Here is a 13,179-nt window from a genome sequence, read left to right on the forward strand (position 1 = left end):
TATCATAGTGCAACGCAATGATTGTACAATTCTGTTCGTGCCATTATAATTAAATAGCATTAACATTTCAAACATTTACACGAGAGTGTGACTGTGACGCACGAGTAATCGTATTTCACAAACCCTACAAAATAATCGTATTTGTAATATTCATAAAAAAATACTTACGTAGGTATTTCAATACTTAGCAATAGGTACGAATTTAGAATGTTTTACCTTAGAATGAAAAATAAATTAAATCATATTCGTAAGTCCCATTGTACCATTATTTTACCATGTGCATCATTATTTTTCCTTACCTACATGAGTTATAAAATATCATTTTCGTATGGATATTTTTTCAGCCCTAAAGCAACGTCTCTCGGGGACGAAATGGATGCGGCAAAGATCCTGGTGTACCGGAATAACGGTAAGATAGTTAATTTACATAATATATACTTATACCGTTTTTTATAGCAACGTTCTAACTCGCTCGGTGCAGAATCTGATTACCCTGTTTAGTTTATTTAGTTTCGTTGTCTTTTTGTCTACTAAATTTATGCGTAGGTGTATTTTTATTTGAACTAGCTTCTGCCTGCGACCTCGTTGATATATAATTTTATCTTAATTGTTGTAATTCTTGAAACTTTTAATTGAACGCGTCCTTTTTATCTATTACAAGATTAAATTTAAAGAACATAAAAATAGAATTTGAACGTCTATAGCTCCGTATACCTCAAGCCGATACACGTCGGTAGATACTTAACTTGAGTCGGACCAAGAGACGGACATTGAGACGGACTTTGAAATGACAAATTGTGGATGGTACCGTAGAGTTTCCTATCTTCACCTGGGTTTTGACACTTTTCCTAAAAAATCTCTCAAATTTGAAAGCATTTTAATCCGTTAAGGCGAAAAAACGTTTTTTAGTGTTCCTAACTATCAGTATTCACAATTGAAACTTTGAATTTCATTGGTTAAGTTGGTAAAAAATGGCCTCAAAGGCAATAGGCGATGTTTGGGTATTTTTCCCAATCTTCGCCTACGGCATGCTTTACCGCTAATAATACACTTTTCTGTGACTAACACATGTTAAGTCGTATCTATTTGGAATGTGCTACTATACTATGAACCTTAATTACACCAGACTAGCCATATTTTAAAAAAACGGTGTAGTAGGCGAAGTTTGGTAACAGTCTGAAGTTGGTTTCATACATTTTCTATAACGAAGCTAGGGCTGCCAAAAATTAACCAACATGCCAAATAAAGGGGAGTAATGGTTTATAAGTAAAAAAATTATAATTTTTAACAAAAATATTTAATATTTAAACCTGGCTCGCTGAGCAACTTCTGTTGCTGACTGTACAAAAATATTTAAATTTGGAAACAAGTAATGCCATCCACCACCAATAGGGTATTTGACTACTAGTCAAATCAGTTTCTTTTTTCGAACTGTCAAAACGATTTTGCTACTATGGGGTTTATTATGTAACATTAGCATGTGACGTCACAATCAAGTTACCTATTGTTTATAGTTTTATACCGGTTTTAAAATATAAATTGTGTCTAAAAAATAACTGCTGTCTACGTTTCTCTATTAACCTTATGATGCTTTATTTCATGCATGGTGTAAAATAATTTATTTGAAATACTTACAGTCAAATACCCTATTAATGTGGTAAAACAAATTTGACAACCCTAGGGGTAGGCGAAATTTGGCAACAAGATGGACGCAAAGTACCTTCACCAATGTGATCCAATTGTGACTTCTAAACGTAAGCTAGCCATTAAATAATAGTTTCATATGAAAAAGAAATAGTTATAGTATATAATCATGTAAAGAGTTTAACATTACCTGGTCTGTATCACTGTTAAAAACCGAAGTTCAAACACTGGCTTAAAAAAACGTGTGGTCGGCGTCGCGAAAAAACCTCACTGAACGTAAACTGTGTGAAGTTAGCCGCAGATTGTTCGAAGAATGTTGACACCCGTAAAAAATACTTTGTATTTAGTAGTTTTATGTAAGGCTTACATTAGAAACATTTTGTTAATGGCAACTTTTGTCAAAGTAGGCGAAAATAGGGAGCCCAGGCAAAGATACGAAACTCTACGGTAATCATAAAGACCAAATTTTCTATGAAGAATATGACGTTTATAATAACATTACTCCACTTTGTCCTATCAATGTCGGTGGAATTAGCTTGGATTCTAGCTTTTACCCGGGACTTCGTCCGTTCAGGACATGGTAATCGCACTCCCATACAAACTGTGAACACCATTTCCAAAATATTTCAGCTAGTTTGACATCGCACCGATTAAAGGTAGATATACAAATGTTTGCGTGCAGTTTATTTATTAATGAAATCAGGAATAAGCTAGGGAATATCACATGTGGTTATGATATTCTATATTTTTATTTGATAAAAACTCTTTGATTCAAAATATTACGTAAATCTTGATATATTTGAAATACCGTAAGGTCGGGGTACTTTAGCCCTTACAAGGTTACTTTAACCCCTCATGAAAACCCATTCACTGAAATAATATATTCTTAAAAACGACACTAGACGCTTCCACAAAAACATATTAATCACATAATGCCGTTTTTAATAGTTTATCAATTCAATAAAATAAGTTTTCATGGGTGAACTAAGTAACCTTGGGGAGCTAAAGTACCCCGACCCTACGGTATGTTTATAAATTGGTTTTACGAATAAACGAGTATGAGTATCTTAGTTCAGAACAGTAACGACATATTTTTTTTAAATTATCATAGAACACACTGGTGTGTGTCAAATCGAAATGCATGGGGAAAATCAAAAACAAAATGGTTTGTTTTTAGAAATTGCAAGGCCGGTTTTTCAACAGAAAATTATAAATAAACTTTACGTAGAAGACTAGATTCGAAAACTGGATTAGGTAAAAAAATAAATAAATTGTAAGTATGTAGGTACCGGTATACCTAGTCTTTTACATTAGTCGTAGACACATGGTTCATAATAACCACCATTTGACATGTGCCAGCAAAATTACTGAGAGTAACATTATAATCAAGTCAATAAATAGGTAACACATTGTTAAAATTTGAAATCTGAACGCCGCTTTTGATGTTTGCATCATAATCGTTTTAAATGCGATTTTTGCTAAAGGACCTGTCCTATTACTGTACTATATATGATACTGTTGACTGAATTGAGCAGTCAACAATAAAATAAACCGGGCAGGTGTATTTCTGTAAAAACGAAATCACAAACATAAAATGAAATTTAAAAGTCGTTAATACGTTTTAAACTGAAAAAAGTTTGGTCACTGAAACTACGGCGAAATTAATTAAATGTTTATTTACATATAAATATAGGCATTTACCTACAATAACAAAAGATTAAGGTCTCTATCACTTAGCGACTTACTTTGAAGATGATTTCAAATAATACATGCGAACTGAACGAAAATTTAATAACATGGCGTATTATTTTACGACCACTAAGTGTGCCACGTTAAAGCAGCAACATGTATTCGTGATATAAAGTGAAACTCCGATAGGAACAAGTTTTCTACGTTTAAAGTTAAGAGCGCCTTACAAATCTTTTTGGCAAAAAATACCTTCGCAACTTCGACTTGTCGCTCCAGACTTTGCGGGAAACATAATTTAATATTGAGTTACTTTTAAGTTTTAACATACTCGTAATGAAAATAAACGATACTTACTTCATAAAGTCATGCTACTTACGTAATTTGTTCCTTTTTAGGGTCTTTCGTCAACTAAGGAACGCTTATAGTTTCACCATGTGCGTCTGTCTGCCTGTCTGTATGAATGTCCGTCTGCGGCTTTGCTCCGTGATCGTTAGTGCTAGAAAGACGCAATTTGGCGTGGATATTAATCAATTGTGCCGACAACAAACTTTTTTGAGTTTTTATTTTAACGCTTTTTTGGATTATCGCAAAAAGTCTTCCCTTCTGTAGTAAAAACACGTAGAAAGCGCTGCGGAGGTATTCTCATTTGCTTGTTATATATGTACATGATACTCACTAATAGGCTCCGTTCATGGCGGACGGGTTACTACGGAACTCTACACTGAGCATGGCCAGACATGCTCTTGGCCGGTTTTTTTTAGGTTGGCACTTAAACGTTCGGGGATAGTAAGTGACAATAGGTATCATTTAAATACATTATTTTTTTCTCTTATCTCGATAGGAAGTTTCACATCAGTCGCCAATTATGGCAATTAAACATTAAATTGAAACTGCTTTAACATAAAGATAAAACGACAATATCAATGTAAACACTATCCCGTACCATCGACAAATAATATGCGTAAACAGTGTAATATAATAGCTACCGAAAATACTTTTAAGGGTAAGAACGTGGTTTATCTCCAGGATAAGATATGTTCCTGAATTATTCACTGTTAAAGCTAGCCGAGTGAATTATTTGCCGCGGGCGTGGAGGAACTTGGCGAATTTATAACATGCACATTTTTGGTAGGTATATACAGCGGGTTTGGTTGCGGTATGCGATACCGGTAAAAGTGTGTGAAAGCGTTGATTGCGCTCGACTTACCTACCTAGCAAATATACAATATTATACTGGATCCAGACGCCTGGATCCAGTAATAACGTAATAAGAATAGTAATAGCAAACTGTGTAGTTTCGTTGCTCTTGCAATCGATCACTATTTTCTGGGGCTAGAACTTTGTTTTATTAAAATAAAACCTAACTGGTTGCTAGTGACATTCGAGGCTGACTGTACTTACTGTAAAGCGGACTTTAATATGTCTAAAGAAAATAAAGTGAACCTACTCCTTACTTCCCCGGCTCCTACGCCAGGTACAGTCAGCTTCAGAGAATGGTATGCTGCATAGAAATTTGTTTGCAGGGTGGGTCACCTCTCTCAATAGCTGACTGTACATTCAAGAGCTATGTGCAGAGAGAGAAGAATCGTGGAATGTATTGGGCCCCATACAATCCACAGCTCGGGCCCCATACATTCCACGACTCTTTCCGCAGTTTCTACCAACCCTTATATAAAACCGTTAATTATTAATAAATGTGCAGAAAAGAGTCTTTAAATTCAATCAACATAAAATATAAAACAGCGCCCTTTCAGTTACGTAAAAAGTAAAAAAAAAACCTTTTTTAATTCACTCCTATTAAAGACTCGAGCCATTCAGCCACCGCTTGAAAACTTTTTTCAAAATCTCCGCGCAGTTCGCGGAAGCAACGATACATAATGCGGTGCGTTGCGTCCTTAACTGAAAGGGTTTAAAGTTGAGATTGGTAGGTTTGAATAGCAGCGGTGTGTGGGTTTCGATATAGATTAGCAGTTCGGAAGCGAGTAACTTTGCCCACGCGAACCACAGAGTTGGGAAAGTTTGGAGTGCATCGTTCTAGTCGAGTTTCTGGCGGTGCTCTAGAACTAAACTGGGTGGAAATGAAGTTACCCGGCGTTCTGTTTCTGAAAAAGTTTTTTTTTGCGTTTGTTTGTGTCTTAATTTAGATGATGAGTTTTATTGGCTTGATAGGAGCGAGCAGAAATTTTCAGATACAATACATTTTAACACAATAAATGTAGATATTAAAGTAATATGTATATGGAAATGATAAAAAAATACAGGACCTGAAAAGTTTCAAAATATAAGGGTTTTTTTTCAACTTCCAAAGAGGAATAAAGTAAGGGTAACATTCGATACATTCGATACATAAACGCAATATTTCACCGAAAAATCACAATTTTCTTGTTTTCCATACTTCAAGACGGGTTCTCAGTGACCGTGACGTCACGATCACTTGTGGTTTTATTAGGAGCGTTTCGCGACTGACTATCATTTCTGACTTTTGTATTGCTTTAATGTACTGCGTCCTATTTGATCCTAAAAAGAAACCTAATCGATTGATACCATTTAAAATTTTGTCATCTAGTCTCTTTATGGATTTAGCAATGAAGTTCAAATAAACCTCACTAAACTAACAATAAGTACAAAGTAACATAATGTGAATAGTAATAATAGTAGATTTTGAAAGAAAGAAAGAAAGAAAATACATTTATTTATGACAAACACAGATGACAAAAACTTGTTGACAAATATACAATGTATATATAACATAAAGAGCAAATGCCATAAAAGGGTCACAACTCAGCATGTAGCTGGCAAAGCCAGCGCTGTTCTTCCGTTGTCACAAGGGAGCAAAATTACATACCTATTTACGGCGTGAGCATACATTGAATCCTGAGCGTAGTGAGGGATCAAGTTTTAACGCCCAAGGTGGAAATAATTTGGTTACACTTACTGCTATTCACATTACATATGAGGCAATTATTATGTTTTAAAATATTATTTATGTAGTAACCTTTGAGTAGATTACACATGGTAGATATGCAATTATTTCTTGGGAAAATATAATATTTACGCGTACGAAATCCTTAGATCACATTTTAAACTTTCACGATTTTTACTCACTATTATTTACTAAAACGGGACTTAAACGCGGTGCACACCTTCCTCATGTCGTAAGTCTTAGGATTTCAGTATTAATTATTTACTAAAATGGGACTTAATTGTATGCCATTACGTCTCATTTTAGTAAATAATGATGAAATCCTTAGATTATTGATATGAGGATGGCGTGCACCGCGCTATGCAACCGCCCGGTGGACGTTGAGTCCTCTCCCTCCCTCTCTCTCATTGCTCAGACATCGTACGCGAAATTTAAGTGCTTAAGCTTTGGTTTCCTCCGAAAGCGGTGCCGTCATATAGCGGCCGTCTCCATACAAATACTACGACATCCATATTTAGCCGTATTATTTAGTATGGAGACGGCCGCTATATGACGGCACCGCTATCCTAGGAAAACCGATCTTTAGTTTCAAACATTGATAATCAGCGTGAAGTCTGCAGCGACAAAGTTCTCGCACAGTCTATCTAAACCTTTATGGTGGAGCTACTTTAGCACATTATGTCATTGCTAAGTTGCTGTAAACTTGACTTAGACTGACTATTCTAGATATTGTTGAGCTTAGCCTTGTCTTGAGACGCCAGTATGAAATTTTATAATAAAGTTATAAACTTATAAATGTATAATTATTTATTTCTCAGGTATACCTCTTCATAGTGAGGCACGTCGTAACTATTCCACTAGGTAAGTAAAAAGCTTAAGTCCATATATGTTATCTTACATGTCTTTGATACTCTCTAGTAATACGAGTAAATACATAGATTGGAAATTGGAAATGAAAAATATAGTCAAATCAACTAGGTAGGTACCCTAATATTTTTTCCGTGATGTATCGCTGGCCCAAATATTCGTTCACCGATCTTGAAGTATTTTTTGCTAAAACCACAAAACAAACATTTGGACTAAAACTAATCATTGGGATTGTGCACCAACAAAAAATCGAAGTTTTTTTTCCTAACATACGAGTATGTTCTAAACAACTTGTAGCGTTTTTTCTCGCTAAAAGATAACTTGCATTGAATAATATAAGAGAATTGAATAAGACGCTTCGAGGCTGAACTTTGAGTACTTCTCCAAACTCTTAGTCTTTAAAAACTTTTCCACTACACTTTGGGAATCTCAGGCAAAAAATTAATAAACCTCGTCGAACCATGACGAAGTTAGCTTAATTTGAGATTCTTAATTCTACTACAAGAAAGCTGTGATAATTATTATGCTAAAGCATGTTCTGTTGACTAAGCTCAATATTGCCTACATTTTGTGCGCGAGAATCTAAATGTCGTAAAAGAAAGAGTTGCTAAGTAATGTATTTATCAATTCGGCAAATAAAGCTACTAATCCTATATTGCAGGCATATGATGTATGTTACATATTGATAGGATAGATGTCACATTGTCATTGTGTTTCACTTCAAAAGCAAAAGGTACAACAGCTACAAATTCAGCCTTAGATACATACATAAAATACAGTTATACATACTTGTGGATTATGACAGAATATATAATCTTGAAAGAGATTTCAGTCGATTGTATACTCAGCAATTATCGTTCCCGATATTATACATGTGGTACGCTAAATTACCCGAAGATTAGCATTGATTTTGACTTCCACTTTGCTGCTTTGCCGATAATGTTGTTCTATTTACCCTAAGGCGGATTCTGCAAAGATGCGTTGTCTGTTCCAAGGAATTTCGTTATGTAAAGCACATCCAACGTTAGTTCAGGCTCGAAGCAATAACAGATTTTGCATGTTGCGAACGGCGAATTAAACGCTTGTTCATCGATAAACAATATCCTAACTAACAGTTCCTTATTTGCAGGATATGAGATCTTTAGTCTGGAAAACAAGTTTAACATAATAATAAAAAAGCTATACATAGACCTCTTTTTGGGATTATAATAAGAAAAATAACTACAGTATGATTCGATCTTCAAAATTTACTTGTTTTGCGGTTTGTACTAAGATATATAAAATCCCACGAGGAAACATAAATATTATTACTATTACATACATTTTATACGGTCCAAAAACTTGGCAAACATGATAAATATATAATGTGTAAATATAATAAGTAGGTAACCGTATAATTTGTTTTTGCTTATAACAATGCCGGTCAACTCAAACAAACACGGTGTTGATTCAATATTATTCAAATTCCTTGACTAAACGAAAAACTAACAATTTAATTATACAGGCAAACATTTCACCAGTTAACTGCGCATAAATTTAGCATAGATTAATGATATTACCGCGAAACAGAGGGCTCGTGCCGCGGCATTAATGCCATATGCGAATTTATGACGACGTGCATGACGCACGGCCGGATAAGTGGATAGCTTGTATCTGGGGCTGGTCAAATTTGTATCGTTTAGTGCCTATTAGTATATATAGGTATATGATACTTTGTCAATACGGCCTTTATGATTTATCATGTACTGATCATTTATGATCAGTGTTGGCCGAAACGTTAATGCAATTGAAAATGTTGGCCATTAACCATTATAAATTGAACCGTAAACTGTAATCGTCCGTTACGGTTTAAGGTTCAATTTATAATGGTTAATGGCCATCATTTTCAATTGCATTTACGTTTCGGCCAACACTGTTTATGATTGAATAACAGGAAGTACGAATACGAGAATAATAAAAATTAAATAATTAGGTATACTTGTAGCCTGCTTGGGCTTGCCCAAGCTTAAACAGAGAAGTTTTCATCCCAGGAGACCTATTCGAACGTACATTTTTATATCTAAATGATGTCATTTAGTTCATTTGGTTATTGTGCATTTCGCTCGTGCGCGAGGCGGGCGAATAGGGCGATATTAGTTGTCGATCAATACTGTATTATGATGTCAAAATACAAGTTGGAATTGGTCTGCAGGTCATATTTCTTAACCAATTCTCGTGAAATTTTGAGGTTTAATAATAACATATAAGGATTTTTTTGTCTATGAGGTAAATTGTTGGAATTTTTTCGTTGAATATCGTTACATAGTTAGTTTTTAACATGTACAGTGGGCCAAGAAAGTGGTCTACCAGTTTTGACAAAAGTTTTTGCGAGATCTAACGATCGCTATTAAGGTTGACAATGACGTACAGTTGACGTACGTGTGTCGACCTTGTTGTCTCATGACGTTCAAACGAACCTCAACTGTAGGGTGGTAGACCACTTTCTTGGCCCACTGTACCTATCCCTAAATATCTATTTCCGCTATCCAACTACTATTTTGTTTCAGAATCATTTCACACAGAAAAACTAGACGAAAAGGGAATATTAATGGTAAGCTTCTTTTCCATGATCTTTTTTGATAGAAAATTATGTTACTTAGTAGGTATTCCATATTATTTAGGAACGAATTTATTACTGTATCTTTCATGAAACAAATTGATTTTGTTTTGTAATTTTAATGGCTACTTTAATATTAAGCATTACCTGCCCAACCATGCTCAATTATTTGGCTCAATTGAAGGCGAACAGGCTTTTCCACTCTGAATTAGAGCGACTCGTAGGATTTTATATAATAGCTCTGAATTATTTAACCAAGATGAGCGTCAATATTAATTCCGAGAAAAAAAGGAACGCAAAATAGGCACAATGGTTGTCGACTTGCGGAAAATGCCCAGTAAAACTAACATACTAATTCCGAGAAACTCATTGGTAGCCAATATGCACCTTTCTGTTTGAGAAATTATACCGTTTGTCGAAAGCGAGAGAAGGGAGGATAATTATAAGAGATAAACGTTGGTTATTCATCTATTGGTCTGCAGTATAAATGATTTAACTTCGATCAACACGGGCTTCCGACAGGTCGGAAGGGATAGGCCCAAGCGATATCTTGACATTCAAATCATTCTGCCATTTTTCGCGGGGGGGAACGTGCACACAGTCGCACTTCTCACACACTTACGTACAATATACAATCAGTAATGACGACACAAATACATAGAAAATGACACCCTACACAGACAAATCTTGCACACCTCGATCTGTTTTTGTGTACGGACGAATCACAAGTGTCACAACACGCACACTAACACATTTTCGTCAAATAATTTTATTGTTTTCTGAGAGATTAGAAGTCGGATTTGTCGCTCGACCGATCCGTAATTTGTACTCGTACTGGGCGAGCAAAATCGATAAATCCAGCAATTACATGAGACTAAAATATACTAATTGTGTTTAAATATTATTAAACGTATGACATGTAAAAAAAAATATTACATGTGAAATGTAACACCTTCTTTTTGTAAATTTGATATCCCCGACCTCTTTTTACAACAAACAAAAAACCGAGCAATTAGGCATTTATTCTGCTGCTGTGTTCACTCGCGCGTCTGGACTCGGTCTAGTTAAAAATCCGAGCGCAGCTACCTAGTTTTATTACCCGCGCTAGATCAGTTGATCTTGTACCTAGGCAGAGGGGAAATAGTGCGAATGCCGCATCCCTTCCGTGTTGATCGAAATGATTTAACGTATAATTTGTGTTGTTGGGTTTGACTTGTAAGTCATTAAAAAGTTATTTATTTTATAAAATTAGTCCGCCAAATATCTGTATCTTAATTTATAAACTACTAGCTTCTGCCCGCGACTTTGTCTGCGTAGAATCAGTAACATCAACTAGATTAACTATAGCGCCTGGATAAAATGTAATAGCAATCATTCAATTTGAGCATTGCTTACATCAATTAACAGGCAATTCGTTAATTTTCTCATTTCCATCCACATTTTCACCCTGTTTAGGGATGACATCCGACATAAAACTATGTCATTCTCCGGGACTCAAACTATCTCTATGCCATATTTAAACTAAATCCGTTCAGCGGTTTAAGCGCGAAGAGGTAACAGACAGACAGAAAGACAGACAGACACACTTTCGCATATTAGTATGGAAGTATGGATTTTAAAGGAACATAATTTCTCTTTTATTTCAGTCTCCCGTTTCAGGCGAGATTTAGTATCCGGCAATATTATTATAACACACAATTTTAACGAGAAGATCGTGACACCCGGGGACGACGTAAGTAATTGCGTTTGGAATAATTCCGTCTGGGTAATTTGGTTCATGCTGGGGGTACACACAGGTTTAATCAAAGTTTAACATTTAATTTTAGTACTTGAAATTTGTCCTCTTATAACACTGAAATAGTTTATTACCAGCCGTGGTAGTAAGTAATTGTAAGATATCTTGCTATGATAAAGCAACGTGTATGCAATAATTGAGTAAACTGAGAGACGTATAAATATATTATATAAAAACTAAAGAGCTACAGACACGCACTGTGTATGAAAGCATTCGTGCACCTTATAACCTGATTTTTAATTTATTTTTTCGAAAATTTAACTTTAAGGTCAGTTTACAATGCACAGCAACGGCTGAGAGGCCCCCTCGGTTCATATGGGACAGAGACGGAGTCGTTATATCCCCGAACACAGAACAAAGGTAAATATGCATATAGTTTCGCTTCATCATAACATATACGGCTAAATATGGATGCAGTATGTTGTATGGAGACGGCCGCTATTTAACGGCTCCGCTATCCTAGGACACCAGAGCTTAAACTTTCCCCAGAAGGAAACATGCACCAGGAGGCAAAATTATTCGATTTATTTTAAAGTTATCTCCAGAAACGGCGATCAAATCTCTGATAATAGTGGCAACTCATTTGAACTGTACACTTTTGTTATTTAAAGGCGAGCAATATAAAAGAGAAGTGGACATAGGGTTGCCAGATCGAAAGGCGCTATTATAGGGAATTCATATAAATTTTTCGGGATTTTGGGATTTAAGTCGGGAAAAAAAAAAAACATTCAAATTAAAGTAATTGTATCAAAAACAACGATATTTTACATTATTGGCACTACGTCAGCTGCTCTGCCCATAGACGTTTTTATATAAAAATATAAGTCCCTATAAATTATTTGAGATCTTGAACAAACAAAAAAAATATCTTCTCATTATCTGCCTATATTATCATTTATCATAGTTATACTCATTAGGTATCAATAATCTAGAAAAATATGTATACCTAACTAAATTATCTCTTAGTTTTCCCTTGCCTTAAATGTCAGAAATAAAGGCTATATTATTATTGCCCTTGCCACATGTATTTTATGTTACTTTATGCCGATTTTACAATTTTTTCGCCTTTTTCACTATTTAACGTGAAGTTGTTTTTCGGGACAATTTTCACTTTGTCGGGAATCGGGAACACATGTCATGCTAAAAATCGGGAGAATCCCGCCAAATCCCGACCATCTGGCAACCCTAAGTGCACATAACGCAAATAAATAATATTGATACGAATTTGATTCCTTACCGAAATGTCGCATTTACTGTTTAATTAATCAGTTTCTTATTTACTCTGATTGCTTCCGTGGGATTTCATTTATATTTATACACTCAACTCAATTAACCTCTGCAAAAGAAAACCAAGTGTTAGTAATACAAATTAATTTTGAATCGTTTGAACCATTTCAGATACACTATAGGCCAAATGATGTCACCCAACGGGGTCGGTGTGGTGTCACACTTGAATATAACACGGTCTAGAGTGGAGGATGGGGGATTGTACTCCTGCATAGCAGTGGAAGGCGAATCCAGTGTCGGTCATTCAGCCAGGATTGACGTTTACGGTAAGAAAGCCACGTTCTCTTTAAGCTTAATAAGTTGAATAGACTAAATAAACTATATGACATTATAATTATATGGAATGCACACAAATAATCGTATTCTGTGTCTATCGCT

The 13,179-nt window shown here is 35.3% G+C and overlaps 1 protein-coding gene across 1 annotated transcript in view; it reads left to right on the top strand.

The window, feature by feature from the left end:
• The first annotated feature begins 372 nt into the window (after positions 1-372).
• Positions 373-13,179, top strand: part of LOC134656321 (cell adhesion molecule Dscam2-like) — a 61,958-nt gene continuing 49,151 nt past the window's right edge. Inside the window, exons 1-6 of the mRNA XM_063511835.1 lie at positions 373-409; positions 7,075-7,117; positions 9,670-9,713; positions 11,366-11,451; positions 11,783-11,874; positions 12,913-13,067. Coding sequence (XP_063367905.1) covers positions 373-409; positions 7,075-7,117; positions 9,670-9,713; positions 11,366-11,451; positions 11,783-11,874; positions 12,913-13,067 — 457 coding nt within the window. The remainder of the gene's footprint in view (positions 410-7,074; positions 7,118-9,669; positions 9,714-11,365; positions 11,452-11,782; positions 11,875-12,912; positions 13,068-13,179) is intronic.

Source organism: Cydia amplana, chromosome 2 (genome assembly GCF_948474715.1).
Source record: "Cydia amplana chromosome 2, ilCydAmpl1.1, whole genome shotgun sequence".
In the NCBI taxonomy this organism is placed as follows: Eukaryota; Metazoa; Arthropoda; class Insecta; order Lepidoptera; family Tortricidae; genus Cydia; species Cydia amplana.